The following is a 25280-nucleotide window of genomic DNA, read 5'->3' as shown; positions in this document are numbered from 1 at the left end:
ACTGGTTGTAACTAGCTAAACTGGGTTAGCAGAATAATAAGTTAACATTTAAAAAAAAAAAGTACTTAATAACTGCTACACAATCTAGATAAATGTAAAAAAAGGAATATTTCACTACTACATATTGCTTTACATTACCTTACTGTTTACCTTGAAAATAAGCATTCATCCTAGTTTTAATTCTATTCCTCATATAAATTATGATCATAAATGACTTTATCGAGTGGCCTATACATGTTTATGGAAGCTGCACTTAGCTACATGGATGCCTTAAGCAAGGCATGCCTCAAAGAGAACAGCTATAGTTAGACAGCTTATGTTTTGTTCCTTGAGTCAGTTTGCCACTTGTGAATAGTAATCGTATAAAATATTCCATAGCTGTCTGTTTTGCATTGGTGCATCCCAAATGGGAAGAGGATTTCCAATGTGATTTCCAATCGTTTGATAACTGGATATATTAGCGTATGCACGTGTCTCAACTTGCATGGTTCCCTCAAGCGCTCATGTGTGTAAAACACAGCAAAGAAAACAGCCTCTCTCTCCCCCTTCTCTTCTTAATCCTGGCCATACTGAGTAGATACTGGGAGAAGAGTGGGACTCAGGGGGACAGAAATCTTTTGAAACAGACAGTATATTGACAAATGTCTTGTAGTAATTCATTTATCATGATGATATCATTTTTAAACATCCAAACAATAAGGCTGCTACAGGCTACGAAAGCTTCATAAAATATTTGAACATTGTTTTCTTCTTCTTCTTCTTCTTCTTCTTCTTCTTCTTCTTCTTCTTCTTCTTCTTCTTCTTCTTCTTTCCACTTTGGTCAACCTGAGCTTGACCCTTCTTGTTGAAACCAGTAGAAATGCTAATGTGGCATAAGGTCAAAAGGTCATCTTTTATTTGAGTGATGGTATAAGAGATAATAATGTGCTAAAGTGGCTGCTTTGGCTGATAGGAGCTCACAGTGAAACATAAAAAGCCCTGTTGCTTAGGAATACTATCACATAAAGCATGCAGACAGTCCCAGTAACAACATGCCCACAAATGTCCAGCAACTTATGCAACACTCAAAGTTACTCAGCCAGAATACAATCATTCAGTAGTTCTGCCATAAATCTTACTGGATATTAAACTGGAAAAAAGAATGTACCATAAAAATGGAAATGAAATACATGTCCTTTGATTAAATTACTTTGATTATAGTTTCACGTGGTTTGACTACACTGGCTTTTCCCTCACAGGTTCATGTGCATTGCTAGTTTTTAGCAGGAACACAGGCTATGTCCAAAGAGTGTGTGCCACCTTCTTTGTGAATGTAAAATTCATGATTTTTAGTGAGGGCAACAGTTAAAGAAGATCTTTAACAATCAAGGACACTGTGAACTCAATCATTCACTCTCCTTTCTCACTGGCTTCTCCCCTCCCTCCCTCCCTCACACACACACTCACTCTCTCTCTTTCTTCACAGTGAATACACAGTTTAAACCGGTGTGGGTTACTGTGGTTTTTTGTGTCAGTGAAGCCCAGTACACTCCCCTCTTAATGAGAGAGATTCTCAGTATAGGTTTCCATGGGAAAGTCTTCAGTAAAACCTCATTCGGCATCTGTGCAGTAGCAGATAACAAAGCCTATCTCAGCACCCTTTCAGTCAAAGGCTTTCACACATCTTAGATCATCGTATATTGGTGATTTCCTGGATTAAAATTTCCCGGATTAAAATGTATCAACTGAAAAACAAAACAAAACTATGAATTGGTGATTAATTAATTACCAGTTAAATGTGATTATATTTCTCAAGATATCTATGTATCATGATTTAGTTTAGTTTTTTATTTAAAAGCAACCCAGTTGTGACAGCTAATTAAACTCTAATTTTTAAATTATGCTTTAAATTTGTTTTAATTACATTATTATACGATGTCCTTATCTTCATAAAAACAAAGGCCGTGTTCAGTTCAGTGTACTTCAGGCAAATCAAGTAATTAATTCAAAGAAACATAAGTGTGACCAAATCTCATATACAACCTGTATTGTACAAACAGTACAAACATGCACACCTTTCTTTTCTCTGAAACATTTCTGGGAATCAAGATAGGGTCTAGGCAATCAAAGAGTACCTCAATGAAAATAACTGTGCTGATTGATATTACATAGCTTTCTCCCCCTTAGGATGCTGTTCTGTAAGGCACAGAAAACATTGGATCTGATGAGCTATAATTAATAGATTTGGAAAGTGATGTGAAGGCAGGGATCATTACTGGAAAGGGATTCTACAAGAAAATGATACCAATATTCATAAATAAATAGTGTTAATAGATAAATAATTATATATATATATATATATATATATACATTATTTATAATAAATAATGACATTAAAATATAATAAATAAATACAATTCTATATGTTCAAGTCATATATACTATATAGGGAATAGTTAAACTTGTGGTGAAAATATTGAAATTATTGCATTTTTAGTTTTAATTGATTTATGGTAGGCAGACAGACCTTTGGTACAATTTTGAATATTGCATGGACTCCAAGATATCCAGCGTTGAAGCTTCCTCTCTGTAGCTGATTTGATATGTAATGATACAAATTTTTCTTCATGTGAGCACACATTTCCTTTGGTCATTAGTTGAGAGGGTACAATGTTTTGCTTCGAGAGGTACACACTCCCATAATTGGAGTATTTGATATATGCATATAAACCCCCCACATTTTATTTATTTTACTTTTCATTCTACAGCTGCATCCCCCAACCTCTGAACTCAGCACTCTAAACAATTGATGCACATGTAATGTTTACAAGTATGCCTGTGTGTGTATGTGTGTGAGTGTACGTGTGTGTTGTGAGTGTGGTGGAAATGTCTCTTGTTTTACTGCGTACAAGCAACTTGTGCAGGGTGAGCTATTATAACCAAGAACAAATTCCTTATATGTGTGACCATACTTGGCCAATAAAGCCTGATTCTGATTCTGATTTCTATACCAAGTCTAAACCAGGCATCTTCCAATGTAATATTTTAAAGGTTCCTTTGTTCATTAATTTATCAAATAATCGCTTTTATAACATGTTCCAATGATATTTGCAGGTTGGTTATGGGAATGCAATGTCAGTAGATATGTTTTGAAAATTTAAAAATATGTAACTTTGTGGAATTGCAAGAGAAAGGTTGATTCACTAATCTATTGAATGTTTAACAGTCTAATATTTGGCTCACTGATAACCCTAAGTCTAACCCTAACTGTAACCCTCACCCTAACCCTAGCCTGTTCTCCAGTTAGCTGGTTGTATGCTTAACCCACTGGCAGCAATCTGAATAGAACTGTCTTCCTAGTCAAACCTGCTTGCAAATCTGATCATTTCCAATTTAATTACAATTGAATTTCATATAATTATTTGGAAGTTTACCCTACTACCACATGAGTAAGGAGAAATGCTGATGAAAAAAGTATTTGTTAAGGAAAAACAGCTGAAATATGATGTATGGCAAGCTCTCCAGCAGCCAAGCACGGTTTATGATAGCCAACATGAATGACTGCAGTTACAAAATGTGACAGAACACACTAATGTAGACTTTGCGAGAGATAATGAAGGCCTCTGGGACCTTGGTTCTGTCTTTTCTATTTTTTCCCCCTCTTAATAGCCATCCATGGTGGCTGTCTGGTAATTTACCTCTACAAGGCAGAGCACTCAGGGGCCTCACATCCAGAGTGGGGAAAGTAAGAAGTGTGTAGGGCTCGCTGCTCCTTGCACACCAGTGGATTTGCAGGCACTGAAGATCTGGGCTTTCCAGTCCTACTGTTAGCAAAGGCATGAAGTGAACTAACTGCACTGTCTAGGGCTAGTGTCATGGCTTAGGGGCCCCTTCTTTCTCACTTATGTGTGCCATTTTACACTCATGCACACAATAAGTACAATGCAAAAGTTAAACTGTCTAAACTAAACTGTCAGCATACCTAATGATGACAGGCTTTCCCTGTCATGATGCTTGGTCTGAACCAGCTGTCGGTTCAGCTGGTAAGGTGCCAAAAGTCCAAGTACTATTATCTGAATGGATTACAGACTACAGAATGTTAGTGAGAGGTATCCTAAAAAGAGAGCACTGTTCTTAGTGATTTGGACCAAGCAAAAGAAAACAAGAAATGCATTGTCTGAGTTTAAAAACTTTCAGGAATGTGAAAGAACTGTGATGTTTTCATGACTCACACTTCACAATGTTTCCGCATTTAGCAAGGTAACTAGTTAGGCAAATGTGCTTAGGGAGAATGGTATGAAAAATGAAAATGTTAATTTTGACACACCCATGCTTTTGTGTAAGTTCAGACATGCTGAGACATGTGTCTTGCAAGTCTAATCAGTGGGTTTAAAATGACAAATTACAGGAATATCTGTTATTATAGTACCATAGTATATTATTGTACCATATGTATTATATTATATTATAGTTTCCTGAACACCAAAGCTGGCACACACTGGTACTGTTTGAAGATAAAAGGGAATTAAGAGTGTGCACACACATTATTGTATTACTGTCTTTGTGGGAAATTTCCTCTGAGTTGCATATTACTACAGCAAAATGATAAGCCTACACCTAACCCTAGCGGTAACTCTAAACCCTAACCCTTAACCACACACACTCCACCCATTCAAGGCTCTAAGTCTATTCATTGCTGCTTCCTATGTAAGTGAGTGGCAAGAACCACCTGCATCCAGTCAGCGTTCATGCTTTTGTTCATAGGCGCAGATGAATAAAGTAACATCAGTTATCAGTTCCTGCTCAAACAAATGAACAACCAGTGTCTGGATAGATTCATCGTTAAGATAGAAAGGCTGTTTAAGAAATTGTGCTCTTTTTCCTTTTTTACATCGTTGACGGTGTTTGTTCTCTGTTTCTGAAAACAAGATATACTATTCTCATAATATTGAAAACATAACCTATTTTCCTCGTAGGAAAATGTTCACGCATTTCCTCTCGTTCCCAATTTCCTAAACGCTAAGGAGATTACAGTTTAGAACCGTTGTGAAAAATTAAAAAGCACAGTGAAACACCCACATCGTACGACACCGGACTAATCAGGCGCAAACAATTCAATGACGCCTGACGCAGAGTGCACCTGCAAGTCGACTCTTCGCTGTTGCAGGAGAGTGACGGATTGAAGGCGCGAGACGACAAAGCTCATGGGCGGATCTCGGGCTGATTCCACGCCCTCGCGGGCTTGGGAAGGTGCTACTTTAACCAGAAGCGCACGCGAGGCGCTGGCATACCAGTCACGCACGTGGGCAAAGAGTTATCCGAGAGACTTGAGGAATTACTTTAAACTGCGAAAACTTCAGAGGGTTGTTTGTTCTGAATCTGCGTTTACGGAAAATGTATTGGCTCTGACATCCAGTTTTAGGAACCTGTCTGGGGCGTGTGTCGATATAAAACGAATCCGAAAATATTCCAAGAATCTTTGGGGAAGAAAAGGTATTTGGCGGGCAATAAAGCAACTGATGAATGGACCAGCGCGTACTTTAAAAACTGAAAGAAGTGAGGGTTGCTTTCCCGTGTTTCCGAGGCACTGCGCTTAATTATGGTGGATAAGGGTCCCCTACTGACTTCGGCTATTATTTTCTACCTGTCCATTGGGGCAGCAATATTCCAAGTGCTTGAGGAACCGAATTGGAAGTTGGCAGTGAATGAATATAATGATAAGAAGGAGAGAATATTGAAAGACTACCCGTGCCTTAAAAAAGATGACTTGGACAAGATCTTGGAGGTAGGGCTAACCACTTCAGTTAGGCTTTGTCGTTGAAAGCAACTCTATGAAGTGTTCCAATTATATGTTTTCGTCACACGGTGTGATGTCACATCTGTAAACGCTTGAAGAGGACTGAGCTTTTTTGGTATTGGACATGACTTGATGTGAGCAGGCAGAATTTTCAGCACGTTAATGTAAAAGTTCTACATTTAACAAAAATCCACTGCATCAGAGGCACCTATGAAGCAAAAAATGAACGTAGCTGATTGTCAGAATGGTTGATTCAGTGTTAAGAGATGACACTTGGAGCCCTTATTCCTATTTGTCTTCACTAAAACACACCTCCAATAGTTAGACTGCCAGTGAGTAGCACCTCCTAACAGATGTTTTGAACAGGTGTGTTGGTATGTTTTGTAATTGGCACAGGTATCCAAAACCATTATGTTATCAAAACAAGAAACATTGTAAACACGTATTGATGCCAGCAAGGAACCCTAAGAAAAGCTGTTATTTTCACACCTGCAAATTATTCTAAATATGTTTTTCAACAATTTAACGACTTATACCACTAAATAGCTACTGGAGACTTGGAACTACCACAAGTACAGCTCTAGACCTGCATCTATGTTTTATGAGATTAGTAGAATTGCACATACCATTGTAATGTAATGCAGTGCATGTGTTCTGCATAGACTCCTTGTGGGGTTTTTTTTGCCTTATGCTGTGGGCTCAGTGTCATAATGGGTTACTGTCCCCCATAAGACTTGAATAGTTGTATTGTTTGCGCTTGCTCTTCCATTCCCTGTGGTTTGCTCCTTTGGTTATCGATTGAATGCCTCAAGATGTGCATTGTAAAATTATAACTGATTAACTATCTGATAGATCTGCTTGAATGAGGATATATATATAGACAGATTTAAAAACACTAAGCACACAAAGCAGTTTCACCCTCTCACAAAAGTGCTTGAACAGTACCTTTGACTGAAACTTTGCTGAAACTCTATAAAACAGATAAATATTTCAAGTACTTCAGGTTTCTCTGTCATATCACTAAGAATTACCATTGTTTTACATTGTCTGGTCCTGTAACTAACAACTGAAAACAATGAAAATTGTTTGTTTTACAATGGACTTGGTTCAGAGCTATTTAATGTTTTCCTAAAAATTATACAGTACCTGATCAGATCATGTTCAAATAAATGCCGGGGTTCTGAGAGCTAAATGGTAGTAGCTGGTAGGATATCCTCTGTTCAGTTGATTTGACTTTGATTTGGAATTATCCCCATTCTCTACACTTGAAACCCTTCATTCTTTTGGTCTTTATTTTTGAGAGGGTAGGATTTCCTGTATCAGAGGTACACACTCAAATGAATGTGGCAGTTCTACACCAAAGGAGACAACTGCTTTTCACTGTACGTTTTTGCAATATAATGATAACCATTATCAAACGTATCTAAATATTTTTAAACAGAGATGACTGAAGGGCACTGCCTTCCCCTCTTAGCTCCCCCTCACCCCCAGGAGCATGTGCATAATTCATGAAGCCCCACACTCCTGTGAATGAAGCTCTCCCCCAGAGTAACCAACGGCATGGGGTGGGGTTAATACTCAAAGCAGCGGCCAATTCCCCTCCCCCCTCATGTTTCTTTATTCTCTTCCGTTGCAGTTCATTGCTGCTGGATTTGGCTTGGAAGTGAACGCTGGGCGTGAGGAGGGGAGTGGGCCAGGGGGCCTGGAGAGGCCTTGGGTTGAGGGCTTGAGTTTGGGCTTTGTGTGCTCACTGCAAGAGGCTTGGGCTAAGAGTCTTAAAAAATCAGGACAGCATAAAAACAAACTTTTACCAAAAGCAGCACTTCCCCAAAAAAGACTATTTGTCACAAAGAATATTAACCGTGTGGTTATTACAAAATGGCAAAAATGATTGTAGACTGTTTTTTTTAACTGAATTCCTACATGAATACAGATCCAGTTTAATTTTTTTTTCAGGTTTCTGACAGTTTCTGATAATGTTTGTGGCTTTATGATTTATGAAGTACCCAGCTTTGGCTTTTGTTAGTTCACTCCTTTTTAAAACTCTGACTCATATTTATTGTGGCTCTTTATAGTTGACACTGCTTTGCTGAAGTGAGACCTAATTCCACTGTAGGCTGGGCATTGTTTTACATTAATTCAGTAACATTAACACCTGGTCTCCATGGAAATGGTGAGTAAATAATTAACCTGATGGCAACACTGCACTGCCTTCAGGGGCAAATTATTATTGTAAATCTAACAAATTACTCATGTTTTGGAATACTGCACTTCTCATACAAGAATGTGCAGTCACACAGAAAGAGGTCATTCCGTTTGTGACCCATTAGAAGTAGAATTTAAAAAGGACAAAAACTCACTGCCCATGAATGGGCACTAGTGGCCCATATCTTATCAAGATAGCCCTGTGGTGTGTGCAGCTGACAATGCACCTTGTCTTCACTGAAATGGAAAAAAGAAAATGCTTACTATCACTTTTCTGCCATGGACTAATATACACTGCATCCTCAAGCAGCCCAAGCATAACTCGAAATGAGCTATGGTGGAAGCCTCTACGCTGGTGTCAACAACACCACCCCACTGTGCATGGCATGGTATCCATGGTAGAGTGGACCGACTTCACATAAACCAGTCTGAATTTTCAGTAGTCTGGAAGGTTAGGACATACCTACAGACTGTAGTTATAGATTAGCTAGGTTAGCTAGTTATCTAGCCATGGATGCTCTACATGTCTGAATTCCTGTCTTTGAAACTTGTCGAGTATTAACTTTGCATAGCTATGATGCCCTTTATGAGGACATAAGCAGTGAACCTGATTGACTGAAACAGTTTTTGTAACCTTTGTAACCAGTTCCAGTAATTTTGTAATTGGCACGGTTCTTACTGTTCAGGTAACCTTTGTATTGTGCTCTTGCTCACTTGATGGCTTTCCTTCACAACATGTTTGTGTGGTCATTACGAGTATTGAAGTAGCCCTTTGCACTAATCTCCTTGGATGAGATCTTGGTGACTCAGAATGTGCATCACCACTCCTTAGCACTGTAAACCACAAACATGATGTAGTTGAATGATATCCCTAGAAACAAAGCAAGGTGTTAGTTGGAATGCATTTCTATATTGCCCAGGGCAGTTGGTTGGTCGTCTTAAATTTTTATGTATGCCAGAAGCTGCTGCTAACCAATATATTTCCAGTTTTCATAATCAAGACCTTGAACTTTATCTTGAGCTTATCTCTTTTATGCCCACTGCTTGAGAGGTGGGTAGTCTGCAATAAAGTCTAGCAGCTCAGAGTGATGAAAGTAATTTTGGTTATAGTAACTTTGGGTAAATCTCATTATGAGAAATTTTAATTATATGTCTTAGTAATTGTCATTTGATTAATATTAGTAATGTGCTTGAAATCTGAGTCTGCATTAAGCAAACTTGGCAGATCGTATGATTTTGATGGTTTCCTTTCTGAAAAGTTGAAGGGTGCTTTTGCATTGTCAGCTTTTTTTTTGGCTGAGTCAGAGGCTCTAGTTCTCACATCCATAATGGCAGGATAGCATCCAACCATGAACCATGATGGTAGAGAAACGCTATGCTTTAAGTGAGTGTGAGTGTGTGAGTGCAAGAGTGAGAAGGCACAGATGAAAAAGAAGTCCTTGTAGGATTTATGTATGTGTTTACAACTTCATTTGTGATCAAATCAGAAATGTGAAAAACAATGTCTATCTTTAGTCTGTGTCAAATTAGCTTTACACTTACAGACCCCAATACAACACAGAAGTCATCACATGACTATCAATTAAACAATGTTAAGGCCTGGCTCGTTGAGGTGGGATTCCCTGTTGTTCTTTCTGCAGTTGAAATGTGTTGGTTAATTGTAACTATTGAAACTGGATCTATTATTTGACAGCAGGTCTAAGCATCTAGACACCTTATGCTCTCCCCATACTCAGTAATGGAAAACTACCCGCAGTATAGATCCCTCTGCCAAAGAGTCAGCTGGCTGATAACAGTTGGAGTTTGTCATTGTGGTTTTGCCACATACTGTTTATCAGGGCTGCACCGGGCTTACAGCTTGCCTGTGAATGTGCACTTCTCTCTTTGCAAGTTTGCTTTGGCTTTTCAAATGCTGGTGAAGATCAGGACTAACTTCATGGAAGGCTATGTTTTGAAGGAAAGAACTACAAATCTATTGTACTCCACAGCGAGTTGTACATTAAGCTACTCATTTAAAATAATGTTGTGGGGTCACGTTCTTCCCTGTGTCAAGGATCTGTAGATTTTCATTTCATTCACTTGAAGTTTTATACTGTGTCCAGTCACAACTCAACAACTAATAGTGTCTCTCTCTTTTTATTTTTCATGCAGCCAGCCTTGAGACACTGAGAACTGATTGGCTTTGCACAGTGTTAGCTTTACCATTCACATTGCCATGACCTTTCACAGACCAAACAGTGTCTAAGGCCATACTGTTTGTCATGATACCAAGTTAGACTAAATCATTACTCTTCTCTTGGGCCATTGAACTTCCCATTCTGAAGAAAGGCTGCCTTGGACTGTGCGTTATATCTCAGGGTGGATGTGGAGGAGCAGGAGCAGGAGGAGGAGGAGGCTGGTTCTGAGTAGGAGGAGGCTGGTTCTGAGTAGGAGGAGGCTGGTTCTGAGTAGGAGGAGGCTGGTTCTGAGTAGGAGGAGGCTGGTTCTGGGCCCCGTCCAGCTCTATGACACTGCCTGTTGCATGCATTGCATGCAGCCAATGTGCAAGAGCGCATCTGATTTTTGTGGCATTGGAGGCTTTGGAAAGCTGTGGAGGCATAGTGATCTCCCTCCATTACATTATACTGTTCAGTTTTCGCTATTGTGGGCAGATTAAGCATTGCCAATATTTTATTTCTCTGCTCATCAGACATTTAGGCATCTATTTATTTGATTTATTTATTAAAATAATGTATTACTGAAAAGTTATGGAATGTTGGATATTCCAGAGAGCCATTCGGGGACTTATAAAGATAGCTGACATATACAATATTTAGTGGTTGCAATCAATAGCTTTTGATAGCAGAAAACTTTGAAAAGGTTTATATCTGAATTTCCAAATTGATTTTGACATTTTGAATTGTGAAACAAATATCAAAACATCAGAATAGTTAAAAAAAAAAGCAAGCTAAAAAGTTCATTTAAAATTAAAGCAAAAGTTCCCCCCTCCCCAGAATTAATGTGCTAAATGAGTTTTATATATATGAATATATATGAATCAGGACATGATGACTGCCCATCATCTATAACTGAATCCCAGTAAGACAGAGCTGTCGCTTGGTCCTGTTGATACCTTCCCACACCACGATCTGGTCATCTCATTTGAGAACTCCCTAAAATTCATCACAAGAATCCTTTTCATCATTCACATCCTATCAGAGCATGTCTGTTCCTGTTGATCTCACAATCACCTTTTACACATAGCATAATTAGACACTCTATGAACCCAGATGAGCCAAAGGGGACCTGCTGATGACCCTCCACAGACTGTGTGTGTGAGGATGTAGTACATTGTTTTGAGCATCTTCAATTTTGTCAGTTGATTGATAAATGGCCCACTTTCTGAGCAAATGCTATTGTGTAAGCCATAATACTGTTATACATGTAATGTAATTAAATATAATTTAATATGACCTTAAATTGTGTTATGATTGTAACTGATATAAATAAATATTTTAGTTATTTGTTGAGATTCAGTAATTAGACTATTAAAGGTTAAGGTGATGACATTATTGCATGGCAAGATATTGTGCTACTGTAATAAATCTTGGAATTTGTGCTAAGTTCTGCCAGACTTACCCACTGAAGCTACTTTAGTGATAGTTATTGTTGCAAAGACAGTTTAAGCTGAAGTGTTTTAAAAATAAATCCTCTGCATGCATCTTTTAGCTCAAGTAATGAAGGTAAATTATTACTATACTAAACCAAGACATAATTTCACATGACAAAGGTTTAGATAAGCAATCTGAGTAGCCAAAACTTACTAGCTTTCCATGTAGCTGCTCTTAGAGCACACAAACCTAAGCACATTTTTGGCATGATCTTTGGATGGATTCAATGAGCAGTGTGGTTAGTTCAAGGTGATTTGGATTTGCACATGTGCATTGTGACCAAATCTTGCATACAGTTCTATTCCCTTTCAATTTGTACTCGCTTCTGTAAGTTTAGCTATGACTCTTGAGTCACAGATGGTGTGAAATTAGCAGAATGTGGCAGTACCAGATTAGATTGCAAAACCTCCTGATACGCTTTACTTATTCATTCTCAGAAGGAGGAAACAGTCCTATAATTTTAAGTCTATCAAATGTGCTTTTGGTTTCCAGCATGGCCTAATCAAATGGAACTTTACTTTTTCTTTCTATGAACTCACTTTTTCTAGACTTGTAACTGTTTCTCTTTTTTAGAGTTTTAATTCAGAATGAGTTATCTTTCAAATGTTCCCTCACCACACCAAATGCTGACCCTTGTAAAAGCTTGCTGTCTGATGCTAATGACTTTTGCAGATGGAATAAACAGTAGGCTTCAAAGACCCTTGACGTAGCAAAGGTCTTTAATGGGGAGACCAGGGACAGCATGTCATAACTCATCAGTCAGTATGCTGACGCTGACAGAGGATGCAGCTGTTGATTTACTAGGCCTAAGAAATTGTGCTGCCTTCCTGCAAAATGATCAACTGATGGAATGTTTTTGATTTTGTGGCAGACAGTGCATTACCTCTTTACACTTTAATCTGTTGTAGTTTTAAGCAGAAATAGTTGCCATTTAGGAGAGAAAAATATTGTACTTCAAAGCTGCGATTGATTATATGTTTAAGAGCTTCGGTAGAAACAGATTATTTTGCAGGACCTTATTACAGAGGAACTCCAAAATTATGCATCAGATATTTCTTAAGAATTTTTGTGACGTTTTTTATTCCCACTGTCTTTACTCTGATTTTAATTCGCCAGTTATTTTTGCAGACACCAGAGCCAAATATCTCTGCTCCTCCTCTGAATTTTAGTGTTATGCTCTTTAAGTAATATTCTTTCACCTGACATAAACAAGACAAAGTACTAGAAGATCAAGCGGCATCAGATCTATGGGATTTCTTAAAAATCCCACCTCTCTTCTGTTATTGCATGTTGTGAATTTACTGTCATTATACAGTATACACATCATGTACAGAGTTGCATTTAAGTTGATCAAAACTTTTTCATAGTCTATATTTGTCCATTTGAAATAAAAATAGTCAGCTGCTCTAAATGATGTGTTTATTTTCTTAAGATGGAAGGAGCTTTGAATCATTGCCATGAGCAAAGCCCAGCTGTTCCTTTCATCTCTGATTACACAAGTGCAGAATAGCTGTTCAGGGACACATTAAGGTCCACTCTGGCGCATCTCTGTGATGGCTTTGCGTGCTCTGGGCTCAGAGTGGTTGCCAAAAGCCCTTCAGGTGAGGGATGGTCCACTCATGTCCCTGAGTGGGCTGTTTGGCAATGCAGTCCTCATCAGGGACATGCTGATAAGGTCAGTGGCGCACAGGAAGGATGTGGTAGAGGTTCTGGCCTGAGACACAACAAAATCCTGATTTCTCGTCTCAAAAGTGTGTGTGTGTGTGTGTGCGCGCGCGCGTGTCTGTGATGTATCTCTTAAAATCACTTTTTAAAGAGAAAAATCAACTTTTTATCCTTTTTTAGGTGGTGTCTGAGGCTGCAGGACAAGGTGTCACCATTACAGGAAACAAAACCTTTAACAACTGGAACTGGCCAAATGCTGTCATTTTTGCTGCTACCGTTATTACAACCATAGGTAAAAGCCCGGCTCCTTGCTTTCACAGTGCGAATCAGACAAATCTGTTTATTGTTTGGGAGTAAACAGTGGAGACTGATTATCTTAACTAATCAAAGAGCTCAGGAAGTAGTTGGCTTTATTTATTCCCTGAAGAACTAAAGATTCTGTTTGGTAATCATTTGTTAATGACCTGTTTAAAAGTTCATGTCAGCAGGTCACACTCTCAGTTGTATTGCTTGCCATTTTGTGAGCATCTCTAGCATGTGAATAAGTATTCTTCTCTGATAAGATGAATGTCTGCGTGAAAATGAAACATGAAGCTAAAAAGCGATTATTGTTTCTATAAGACAGGATCAGCAGAGACCATCGAGACAGCAGACAGCAAACTATTGCAAAAACAAAGAAATCAGATTATGGACGCCGTGGCTTTAGTAGCTTGGAGCAATTAACTGTCCATGCTTTCTATTTCTTTCATTAGGTTATGGCAATATTGCTCCCAAGACATCATCAGGAAGGGTTTTTTGCATTTTTTATGGACTGTTCGGTGTACCACTTTGCCTGACGTGGATCAGTGAACTTGGGAAATTTTTTGGTGGAAGAGCAAAACATCTTGGACAATATCTTACCAAAAGGGGTCTGTCACTGGTAAGCAGCAGCCACTTCCTATACTGATTTTATGAAGTATTACTTTTTAATATATTGGTTAAAAAAAAAAACAACTTTAAATCTGTATGTTGGCAGATTGATTTGAAACATCAAGACCTAGTTTAAAAGTTACGTCAGTGTCTTATTTTTGCAAAAAGGTTTACTTGAACCCCATTTTAATTTGTATCTCAATCTCTCCCACCCACCAGCGGAAGGCACAGTTCACCTGTACAGCAATCTTTCTACTGTGGGGTGTACTAGTTCATTTGGTTATTCCCCCATTCGTTTTCATGTCTCAGGAAGGTTGGACCTACATAGAGGGTTTATACTTTTCCTTCGTCACTTTGACAACTATTGGATTTGGTGATCTTGTTGCAGGTGATTTTTTTAAGTGTGTTTATTTTGTTTGTTTGACAACAATAAACAATCGTTTAAAGAAAGTTTTAAAAGCCAGAACTGCTCTTGTAATTTATTTATTCAGCCTGTTTTTTTTTTCTATAGCATTTTCAATAGGTTTGCACACTTCTTATTCTGAGAAAGAAAATGGACTTATTTTATGTAATGCTTCTTGGTGTTTACATAAGATTAAAGTTACTGTACTAATCTTTGCATGAATACAAAGGTTCCAATTTACTCAGTCAAATCTTTTAAAGAATTATATGCTTATGCACCTGTCGTTTGGCATGATAAGCCCATACATTAACGCTTGTTTCTAGTATTGACATATCCTAAAGTTTTTCAGCACTCTGGGTCCCTTAGATGGTTCAACATACCTGAACCAAGCAACCACAAACACTGAATACCTGGCACACTTGTGCTGGGAGCTGGCAGAAAGCAAAAATGTGGACTGCCTAAGGGCCCCTGAAGAGTGGATTATGAAACTCCACTGTAGCTCTTTTGACACACTCTTTACATCTATGTTTCTAGGTGTTGACCCAAATGCAGACTACCCTACGCTCTACCGCTACTTTGTGGAGGTGTGGATATACCTTGGCTTGGCCTGGCTATCCCTGTTTTTCAATTGGAAAGTGCGTATGGTCATTGAGGCCCACAAGGCTCTGAAGAAACGGAGAAAACGTCGAAAGCTGTCACTGGACGAGCTACAGAACTGCAAAGATAGGCACAAAACCCTGCCCCTGCCGTCTGCCACAAATGATGTCAACATCTTCAGCTTTCTTTCCAAGAGGCAGGAGGGCTACAATGACCTCATCAAACAGATCGGTGCCAAGAAGGAAGGTGATGGTCCATGTGCCACTAGGGTTGCCAGTAACAACCGCTCCAAGAGCTGCAGCGACGCTGCCACTGTTAACGGAAATGCGATCCTCAACCTAGAGCGCTCGCCTCGGCACAAGCGCCGTTACAGCTTCAGCGATCGAGTCACTGTGGCCTTCTCCAAGTCCAAGAGCTACCTGCTTGGGCAAGAGGGGGGGCCTCTCCTCAATGAGATGCAGGGTGATGGCGACCTCGATGCTGATCTGGAGAGGATGTATGAAAATCAGTTGGATAAAGAAGCAGATGAGGAGCAGGGAATCCTTGAGCCTGGAGGCTGCAGCAGTAGCCATCACATGTGGGACTCCAAAGAGTATCAACCCCTTATCTTTCCAAATGCCAACATCACCTTCATTGATGAGGAAAACCTGCTAAACAACAATTTAGAAGGGGAGGATGAAGTTGCCAAGCCCAAGCTCTCAACGTCAGATGAAAATGGTGAATCAGAAACTGATTCCAAGGAGGAGCAGTCTTCTGAATCAGAGGGATCAGTGTTCACAGACAGGTCAGAACACCGTCACTCCTATGAGCAGCTGGTAGAGGAGTACTCCAAGGAAGACAACACCCAGAATCTGTGAAATGCATTTTAGTCAGTATTATGCCAAGCAAAAATGTTGGAACAACAGCTGCCATACTCCAAACTACCCCAAATGACATGACCAAAATGAAGTCAACAGTTCAATACACTTGTAAAGACTCTATGGACCAGTAGAAATAGGATTTTTTTCAGAAGTCTTCTTTCTAAGACTTCTTGACAGTTGCTAAGATATGTAGGTTTTGTAGGTGGTTTATTTCTAATTTTTGGGTTATATTTATTAGATCAAATGAAATTCAAACAGCCTGCAAAATATGTACTGCAGAATCAGTTGTAATGGGTCCATGGTCCACTGCAACCTGATTTATATTATGTGAGAAATAAGGATAGGTGATTCTGTTGAGAATTACTCCTGGTTCTCAGATTTATTCACCACATTGGTGTTTTTGACATAATGAATGCAAAAGTTCTATCTGCATAAATGGTTTTAACCATTTATATGGGCATTACCCATCTCCCCCTACCTAATCTCCCTAATTCATCACCACCACTACCACCCATTATCACACAACAGCATGGACAGTATGAAGGCCAAGACTCCACATGCTTTCTCTATGGTATGCAAGGTCAGCCACATCTAAAACCTTTTCAAGTAGCCACTATGAACAACTTTAATTACTAAATCACTGTATAAAGCAGATCTTACTGGTGCACTCAGTAAGTAGTCCTATTGTAGACAGCACCTTGCACTGCTCTGATAGAATCTGAGCCATAAAATACTTGATGGATGGTTTAACACTCAAATTGGTTAAGTGTCCTCCATCCACTGCATCATGTTTTTGGTATATAAGGTCTTGGTAAGGTCTTCCAGTGCAAGACTTGGGATTTAATAAAGGTTTTGCGAAATGTTGCCTTATTCTACATTAAATTGATATTTGTTTTTAATAGATGGGGAAAATATTTGCTTTCTTAATCTAGACATGTGTCTTACATGTTGACCTACAAGAACCAAAATCTGATTTAAGTTCAAAGTGAAATATTTTTGATACAAGGGATATTTCAGCATTATATTTTGTTCTCTCAACAAATATTTCCTATTATGTATTAAAATATTGTGGCATTAAATGCTGCCAGTTGTTGCCCAGTTTTTGAAGATAACTTTTTTATCTCTTTGCAGTCTTAAATTTAGAAGCACTTAAAAGTGTAATATTTTTGACTCATTCCACTCTTGATCCTGCACCTCCTAGTATGCGTGAGACAAAATGTGCATATCCTCCTTGAAATTCCCTCTGTGTGCGCATGTTTTTTGTGTTTGTTCTCACACTAGCCTCTTGCGTCAAGACACTGGGCAGCCCCTGTGTATGGAAAACAGCTTCCTGAGTGAGTTTCCTGTATTGGATTAATTGCACTCTGCACATCTGCAAATCTCCTGCATTCTAATTCTCTATCTTACTGTAGATTTCTTTATGCTTTCTAATCTTATGGAACAATCGTAAAATTTCTGTCAGGGTATTGTACTGTGATAAAATCAGGACACAGTTATTCACCTCCTAAAAATGGAATGAAGTTTGTATGCCAAAGCCCTGTAACAATCTGTTATCCATGGAAATTGAATTGAAATTAAATCCATTCACCTAAAATCCAGTGTCATTCCAAGAGAACTCAGGAAATGCGCATTTGTCTACACCTATTGAGATCCCGCCTTTGCTTTTTGGATTGTGTAATATTAACTTTCTTTTGACTTTCTAATTGTGTCAAGTGTAATTGTTCCTTGAAGTGCTTGAAAACATCCTGAACAAAAATAGAACCATTTAAAGTTGCCAAATGACTGGTCACCCAGAGAGTCGATGAAGACGCTGTCTTGCTCAAGAGCCAGTGTTTTTGGCATGTAAACACTGGACAACTGCCCAAAAGTAGGCCCCACTAGTCAGGACACAGCCTTGCAGCCTCTGTTTACTTTTTGTGCTCTAAGTGACATGAGTAGCCATAAACAGACCAGGGTTAACACATGCTTCCTTGATGTCAGGTCTCAGACAGGAATTTTACAGAGGTCAGTTCATGATTGATTGGTTGGTTAGTTTTTTTTTTTTTGGTTGTTGTTGCACATTTTGTAGACATTTTTGGTTTTGTTGAAATGTGCAAAATATATTTTAATCCTCTAAATCACAGACCAGAACCTTTCCAGCACTTCAGCAGAATAAAGCATGCCAAATGAGAACTGCCACATTAATATCCCATACTCAGTGATATGACACATTTGCCTTACTTTATGTCCATTATGTAGTTTGTCTTCCCAAAGTGTTAGAGTGCTGTTTGCAACATGTTGGCATTCAGAGACTCTTTCCAAGTGCCTTTAGCACTGTCTTATAATTGTATCACTTTCTCTGTGAGCTTTCCATTACCCTAATCTGATTGGGATAAATGATAGCTTAAGGGTTTTTTAGACAACATAAATGGAAATGATTCAGATTACATCCTTGTAACTCTCAAGGATAAATTACTGTTAGTTTTACCTTTGATTTAACATTTGAACTGTCAGTCACCACACAAAGAGTGAGAAGTCAGATGCAGTTTGACTTAATAGGATTATTTGTTTGTATCCCTAATCCGGATCATTTTGTAAAGACGCTGCTGGGCTTTGCATTGTTTTTGTGGCTAAGGTACTGCTGTGAGTTGTGAAGGAAATGTAAACAATCGAACATTTCTGGTTGTTCTTATCCTGTTTGTAATATGTTGGCCATTTCAAGCACACTCCAGAATATTTTAAAATGATGAGTTTTTATGGTAAAATGTATATAAAATGTCATTTTCACGTTAAAATAAAGATATGACAAAATTCTATTTGGTCAGTGTTACTTAAAATTCAAAATGAAACAATAATTGCAACGTTTACCTTGAGAAAAAAACACAAATGAAAAAGCCTCCCTCATCTATAATTACCAGTAGTTTCAGGTACACAACGGTGCAGTAAACCTGTCATCTTGTCACATTTTTGTTACCTACATGGTTGTGGACCGGTAGAACAGGAGAGCATGGTTTCACTTTTCTGTGACATTGGCATACAGAATGGGTCCTGTGACACATATAGCATGTATTCCAGGTTGAAAAATCTGTATTTAATAAAATATAAAAGGAACCATAACTTTCACAGAAGGGAAATATTGCAAACTGGGAGTAAAGAAATGTCTATTCAGATACTCCAAAAATGTGGATAACTGCATTAATGTACCTCTTTACCCACTCGACCCTGATTTGGAGCTCTACCACTACCACAGGTGGCACAGAGCTCTACCACAGGTGGCACAGAAGTATTTTTGAGCCTCAAACATTTATCACTAAATTGACTGAAAACAAAGAAATCAGATTATGGACGCCGTGCCTTTAGTAGCTTGGAGCGATTAATTGTCCGTGATTTCTATTTCTTTCATTAGGTTATGGCAATATTGCTCCCAAGACATCATCAGGAAGGGTTTTTTGCATTTTTTATGGACTGTTTGGTGTACCACTTTGCCTGACGTGGATCAGTGAACTTGGGAAATTTTTGGTGGAAGAGCAAAACATCTTGGACAATATCTTACCAAAAGGGGTCTGTCACTGATGAGCAGCAGCCACTTCCTATACTGATTTTATGAAGTATTACTTTTTAATATATTGGTTAAAAAAAACAACTTTAAATCTGTATGTTGGCAGATTGATTTGAAACATCAAGACCTAGTTTAAAAGTTACATCAGTGTCTTATTTTTGCAAAAAGGTTTACTTGAACCCCATTTTAATTTGTATCTCAAGCTCTCCCACCCACCAGCGGAAGGCACAGTTCACCTGTACAGCAATCTTTCTACTGTGGGGTGTACTAGTTCATTTGGTTATTCCCCCATTCGTTTTCATGTCTCAGGAAGGTTGGACCTACATAGAGGGTTTATACTTTTCCTTCGTCACTTTGACAACTATTGGATTTGGTGATCTTGTTGCAGGTGATTTTTTTAAGTGCGTTTATTTTTTTGTTTGACAACAATAAACAATCGTTTAAAGAAAGTTTTAAAAGCCAGAAGTGCTCTTGTAATTTATTTATTCAGCCTGTTTTTCTCATCTATAATTACCAGTAGTTTCAGGTACACAATGGTGCAGTAAACCTGTCATCTTTTCACATTTTTGTTACCTACATGGTTGTGGACCGGTAGAACAGGAGAGCATGGTTTCACTTTTCTGTGACATTGGAATACAGAATGGGTCCTGTGACACATATAGCATGTATTCCAGGTTGAAAAATCTGTATTTAATAAAATATAAAAGGAACCATAACTTTCACAGAAGGGAAATATTGCAAACTGGGAGTAAAGAAATGTCTATTCAGATACTCCAAAAATGTGGATAACTGCATTAATGTACCTCTTTACCCACTCGACCCTGATTTGGAGCTCTACCACTACAATCCACAGGTGGCACAGAAGTATTTTTGAGCCTCAAACATTTATCACTAAATTGACTGGATCCTGTCCCACCGGCAGGACTGAGATTAGAGCCTGCATACCAGCAGTACAGTGTGAGGCCTGTAGGCTGACTAGGCACATTGTCTGAATGTGCTCAACTGAAAACTTGGTGCTGGCCCCTGCCTGCACTTTCCCGGGCCCTTGCGTCAGCGTTGAATAACTCACCTTTTCATGGGCAAAGGCGGAAAGGTGTCACATGATATTTACAAGGTCTGTTCACCATGCTTTCCACAATTAAAAACTAACACTCCCTTTACAAAGAAGCAAGTTTATGATACAGCTCTTCAGACCTGCAACTGTGGCAAAAGGTCAGAGAAGTGATGTTTTTTGTGGTTCATGTTCAAATAAAAATAAAGTAATATATTTAGATGGATACAAAATCACAATGGAGTATAAAAAGCAATACTATTTTTCCAAAGCACTGCAAGTGACAACAATACAAATGATCAATTAAGTGGGCAAATGCACGACAAAAGATGTATTTAAGAGATGGTTTTGGAGTTGTGTGTGGTTCTCTGGTGTTTTGTTTTAACTAAGGATCTGGAATTAACAGGTAATTAAACTCTTCCTCTCTGAGCTATCTGGATCTAAACATTGTTGAGTGCTTACAGACCTTTTCTTCATACCCTGGGCTGGGTCAAACAACCTATGTATGTAAATGTGGGATGTTGATGTGTGAGATATGAGGTAGCTCACTACATAGAGAGTGGATGTTTATAGTTTGCCCTTTTATACAGCTATGGTATATGCCATAACGTCCATTTTAAAAGTTGATCATGGAATCAAAAGTTTTGCTTAACACTAGAGTGGCATTCTTCTTTGGAAATGGAAGTATTATAAATGGAAGTAATATATTCATATTTCATTACCTCTCTGTAACACTGAATTTGGGCGTGGTGTGTATATCACTCTTAAAGAATAGGCAAAAAAGCTGTGGATTGCAGAAGCTGCTTCAGAAGCAGAAATGCTGACACAACCAGCTGGTCCTCAGACTGGAACTAACAGTTTCCCCCATCTACATGCAGTGAGGGTAAAGCTACAGAAAATAAGTGAGAATTGTTCCTCTAATGAATTTCCCATCAAGAGTAACATCATTGTTTTAAAAAAATCTATTTAAAAAAAAATGTGTTAAAAAAAAAGAAAAGAAAAAAACAAATAAATACCAGATGTATTTGTTAATCAGAGCCATCTTGAGTCTGGGCGTGTTCCTAATATTCTAATGAGCATTAGGCTCATTATTTACAAACCTAATCATCTCTTGCAGGTTAGGTTTCATTCACAGGTTTTCTTATGCTCTCTACATTGCTCAGTCTCAAAGAGATCATTCAAGCAGAAAATTAGTTGTAGTTTAAAAGATGCAAAAAGCATAAGTCATCAACTGTGTGATTGGTGAGGATAAAGCTTATGTAATCTTTATTCAAGATTAGAGCTGTCCAATTTATACTGAAAGGGGAGAATTTGTTGAAGTACATGTAGACACTGGAAAAGTCAAACTTTCTCATATTTGTGTGCACATGAGACCCTCATTCATATGCATATCATATTCACATATGGCACACAATACAGGCTACATAAAACCACGATTGCCCAACCCCTTAGTGGGATTCCAAGAACTACTGTTTTAATTGAGCACATAAATGACCTCATGACTGATCTGATCAAAATGGCGTTGTATGGCCACTGTGAAATCCTAGTCATCCTGCCTGTAGGCATAAGTACATCTTCCAAAGAAATAACCAAAAAAGACCTACACAAAATTGAACCTGCAGACCTTGTTTCAGTCTTAGGCTTCAATAATCAAAGGTTTTTAAACCAGGCCTTTGGAGAGTTAGTCTTTATGAGCTACCTCACACATCAATACTTTTTTCCCCGCTCTTACATAATTTCATAAGTTGTTGGACACGGTCTATGATACGAAGAAAAGGTCTGCTCACACTCAACAGTGTTTTGATCCACAGCACAATTTCCGATCCTTTGTTAAAAGTGAATGCTTCAGAGAAGAAGAGACCTTGCAACTCCAAACCCCTTGTAACCTGAAATGAAATGAATTATTTTGTGGTAATTTTCTGACTTGTTATAGCTTACTTATTACATTCTGTCCATTATTAGCAGTGCATCCTCAGAACTGCTTGATGGTAGATATCTGAAGGAAAAAAGGGGTGGAATGATTACAATGAACAACTCAGTGATTCTTTATCAAGTAGAGATTCGATTATACCACATGCATCACTTAATGTATAAATAAACTGCATATTTGTAAATCTAAATTAAACAGGGTTCCTTGAGAATTTCAATAGAAGCATGAATACTTACAGATTTATGTGACCCAGACATAGCTGCTGAATGCTGCTGCTTTACATGGTGACTAATAGAACATTTGAATCTCACCTGCATTTGCACAACAATCTTTTATCTCCAGTGTCAAACAAAGTGAAGGTTGTCCTTATACTTTGCAGTGCAAAGTCAACCTAAATGCTGCATGCAGGCACTTGTACTGTACCATACAACTGCAATACACCAAGGACTCAGCCTTCCATCATATGCATTAGCAAGCAAACAGGCACAAAGCAGAGCACCTCAATTGGAAGTTAGGTTTTGTTTTTGTGTTTTGTTTTTTTTAACTCTGAGGGTATTACTTTAGTCTCTCTACAAGGCAACGTTTAAAAACATCCACCTTGGCACATGGAGATGCCACCTGGCCCCAAGCATCCTTCCCCACACAGTGAGACGGGAAGAGGGGAACACAGCCGAGTCTTCCACATCACTACTTCCCTCTTCCCTCTACATCACAGGAGAGCATGTGCTGGGCTCGACCAGCAAGTCCCTCTGTGACACTAATTGTTTCCTGAGTTCGGAGAGGCTGGCATCCCAGAGCAGAAACTGTTGGACACCCCTGGTTGGGAGTGCTGGCATCTGGCCACGGCAATGTTTACGAGGGAGGCCAGAACAATGGTAGAAGCGGTAACTCTCATGGCATATGGGCATTGTGTGAGGTGGAAGGACATAGAGTTCATCTGACTTTTGACCTTTCACTCCTATCACAGCTAAGACAAAGTAAACATAGTAACTGATGTTTAAAAAAGTGAAAGAACCTTTTGTTCATGTTGTTCAATTGTATAGGACACAATTATGTGCAAATGTTAGCGTTGTACATTTGTACACAGAGGAGTACGCAGTGGAGATGGTTACAGGGAAAGAGTGAATGTGGCATCCGAGAATCCAGGCACATTTGAGACTGGAGGTGTTTCGAGCATTAATGCAGCGTATAGGATCATCTGAATGTTAGAATGTTGTGTGGACTATGTGAATATATCCCTTCAGAGTGAACAGAGTGATCTAAATATAGTCTAACATTACATATTCAGTTAGGATTATTGTGGGAATTATGGAAACTGTGAAAAGGAAGGGGCCTTTGAGAGTTAAAATATTTAATCTCCAAATTGTGTTACTCTCTGAAGATCATAGGAGGATGAGGCACTTTGTTTGGCCCCAGTGCATGGACACTGAAATGAGAACAGGTAATCTAATAACAAGATCTCAAGTTCTAATGTGAGATGTTTCCACTGTGGTATATTGCCATCTTGAGGTCATTCATAGAACTTCTGGGAAATGTTGAAGTTTGTAGCAGCAATACTGAAAATGGAATATTTAATGAATAAATGAATCAGTGAATGAATTAATTTTAAAAATGGCTAAATTAACACTGACAAAACATGTAAATAAATCATATGCTTTTTTAATTTTATTTTATTTTTTACAGTTTTTCATCTAGAGGATATGAATTCAGATTCAAATATAAAATATCAGGCTCCCAAATACAATTGTAAAAACTGAACTTTGTGAATTTAGTAGGACCTGTCTGGTTGGAACACTCCTATCTTATAATTAAATTACCCTCCTATCTTAAGATGTCATTATCATAGAGTATTATTCTACACGTGAGCTTGGTTGTTAAACCAGTTGTTCAATAAAGATATACCACCGTTGTTTGTTAAAAAGACTAGTATAATAAGACATAATAAATCTGTAGATTATTTTAACTAGATGTTACATTTCCTGCCTTTTATGCTATTTATTTTACACTTTGCTAGTAACACTGGCATCTACCCTTGGATGCTAGTAGGCATAAATAAAATGCATATACACTAAACATGTCATTGTAGACATCGATATTTAAATGCATTCACTGCATTTGGATATAAGGTAAAATAATATCTCAAACACCAAATGTTTCTTAGATTTTCCAATTGCAGTCAGTGTTCAATAATCTATGTTCATCTGATCTTCAGTTGCAAAATCCAATAAGAATTTAGAAGCTTCACTCTTCTCTAGTGAGATGTGAACATGATCGGAAACACAAGACTTTTGTTTTGCATTTCAAAGTAGCAACTATTATGTGGCTTACTGAAAAATTCAGATTTTTTTTTTTTAGCAATTTCCTTTTATGATCAAGAAATCATGCACAACACAAATGAGCAGTGTACAGATAACCTTACCTTTAGTTTTCAGCCTTTATGTAGTAGTCTGAACATGCAGAACAAACACAACCTCTATGACCTTCTCATTAATCTTTTTCAACAAAAGTTGCATTCCCAAATGACAGCGTCAAGATATTCTACTAATGAAAATTTTCAGGGTTTATACTGAAAAAAGTTTCAATTATCGATATACAAGTTAATTTGCCAAGTTTATCATTTTAGATGTGCAAACACCTCTTCCTTGTTTCAAAGTTTAATCAAATAATGGTTGCCAGGTCTTCAAGCATAAAAAATA

General features: G+C 38.2%; 1 protein-coding gene across 1 annotated transcript; it reads left to right on the top strand.

The window, feature by feature from the left end:
- Window positions 1–5265: 5265 nt before the first annotated feature.
- kcnk5a (potassium channel, subfamily K, member 5a) lies at window positions 5266–19986 on the top strand. The gene is made up of 5 exons (XM_027001429.3): window positions 5266–5764; window positions 13477–13588; window positions 14049–14215; window positions 14425–14593; window positions 15143–19986. Exons 1-5 carry the CDS (start codon window positions 5579–5581, stop codon window positions 16060–16062), a joined length of 1554 nt encoding a protein of 517 aa, XP_026857230.2. The 5' UTR covers window positions 5266–5578; the 3' UTR covers window positions 16063–19986.
- Window positions 19987–25280: the final 5294 nt, after the last annotated feature.

This window comes from Electrophorus electricus, chromosome 10, assembly GCF_041902795.1.
Source record: "Electrophorus electricus isolate QZ-2024a chromosome 10, ASM4190279v1, whole genome shotgun sequence".
In the NCBI taxonomy this organism is placed as follows: domain Eukaryota; kingdom Metazoa; phylum Chordata; class Actinopteri; order Gymnotiformes; family Gymnotidae; genus Electrophorus; species Electrophorus electricus.
This window is presented reverse-complemented; position numbering and strand designations above follow the sequence as displayed.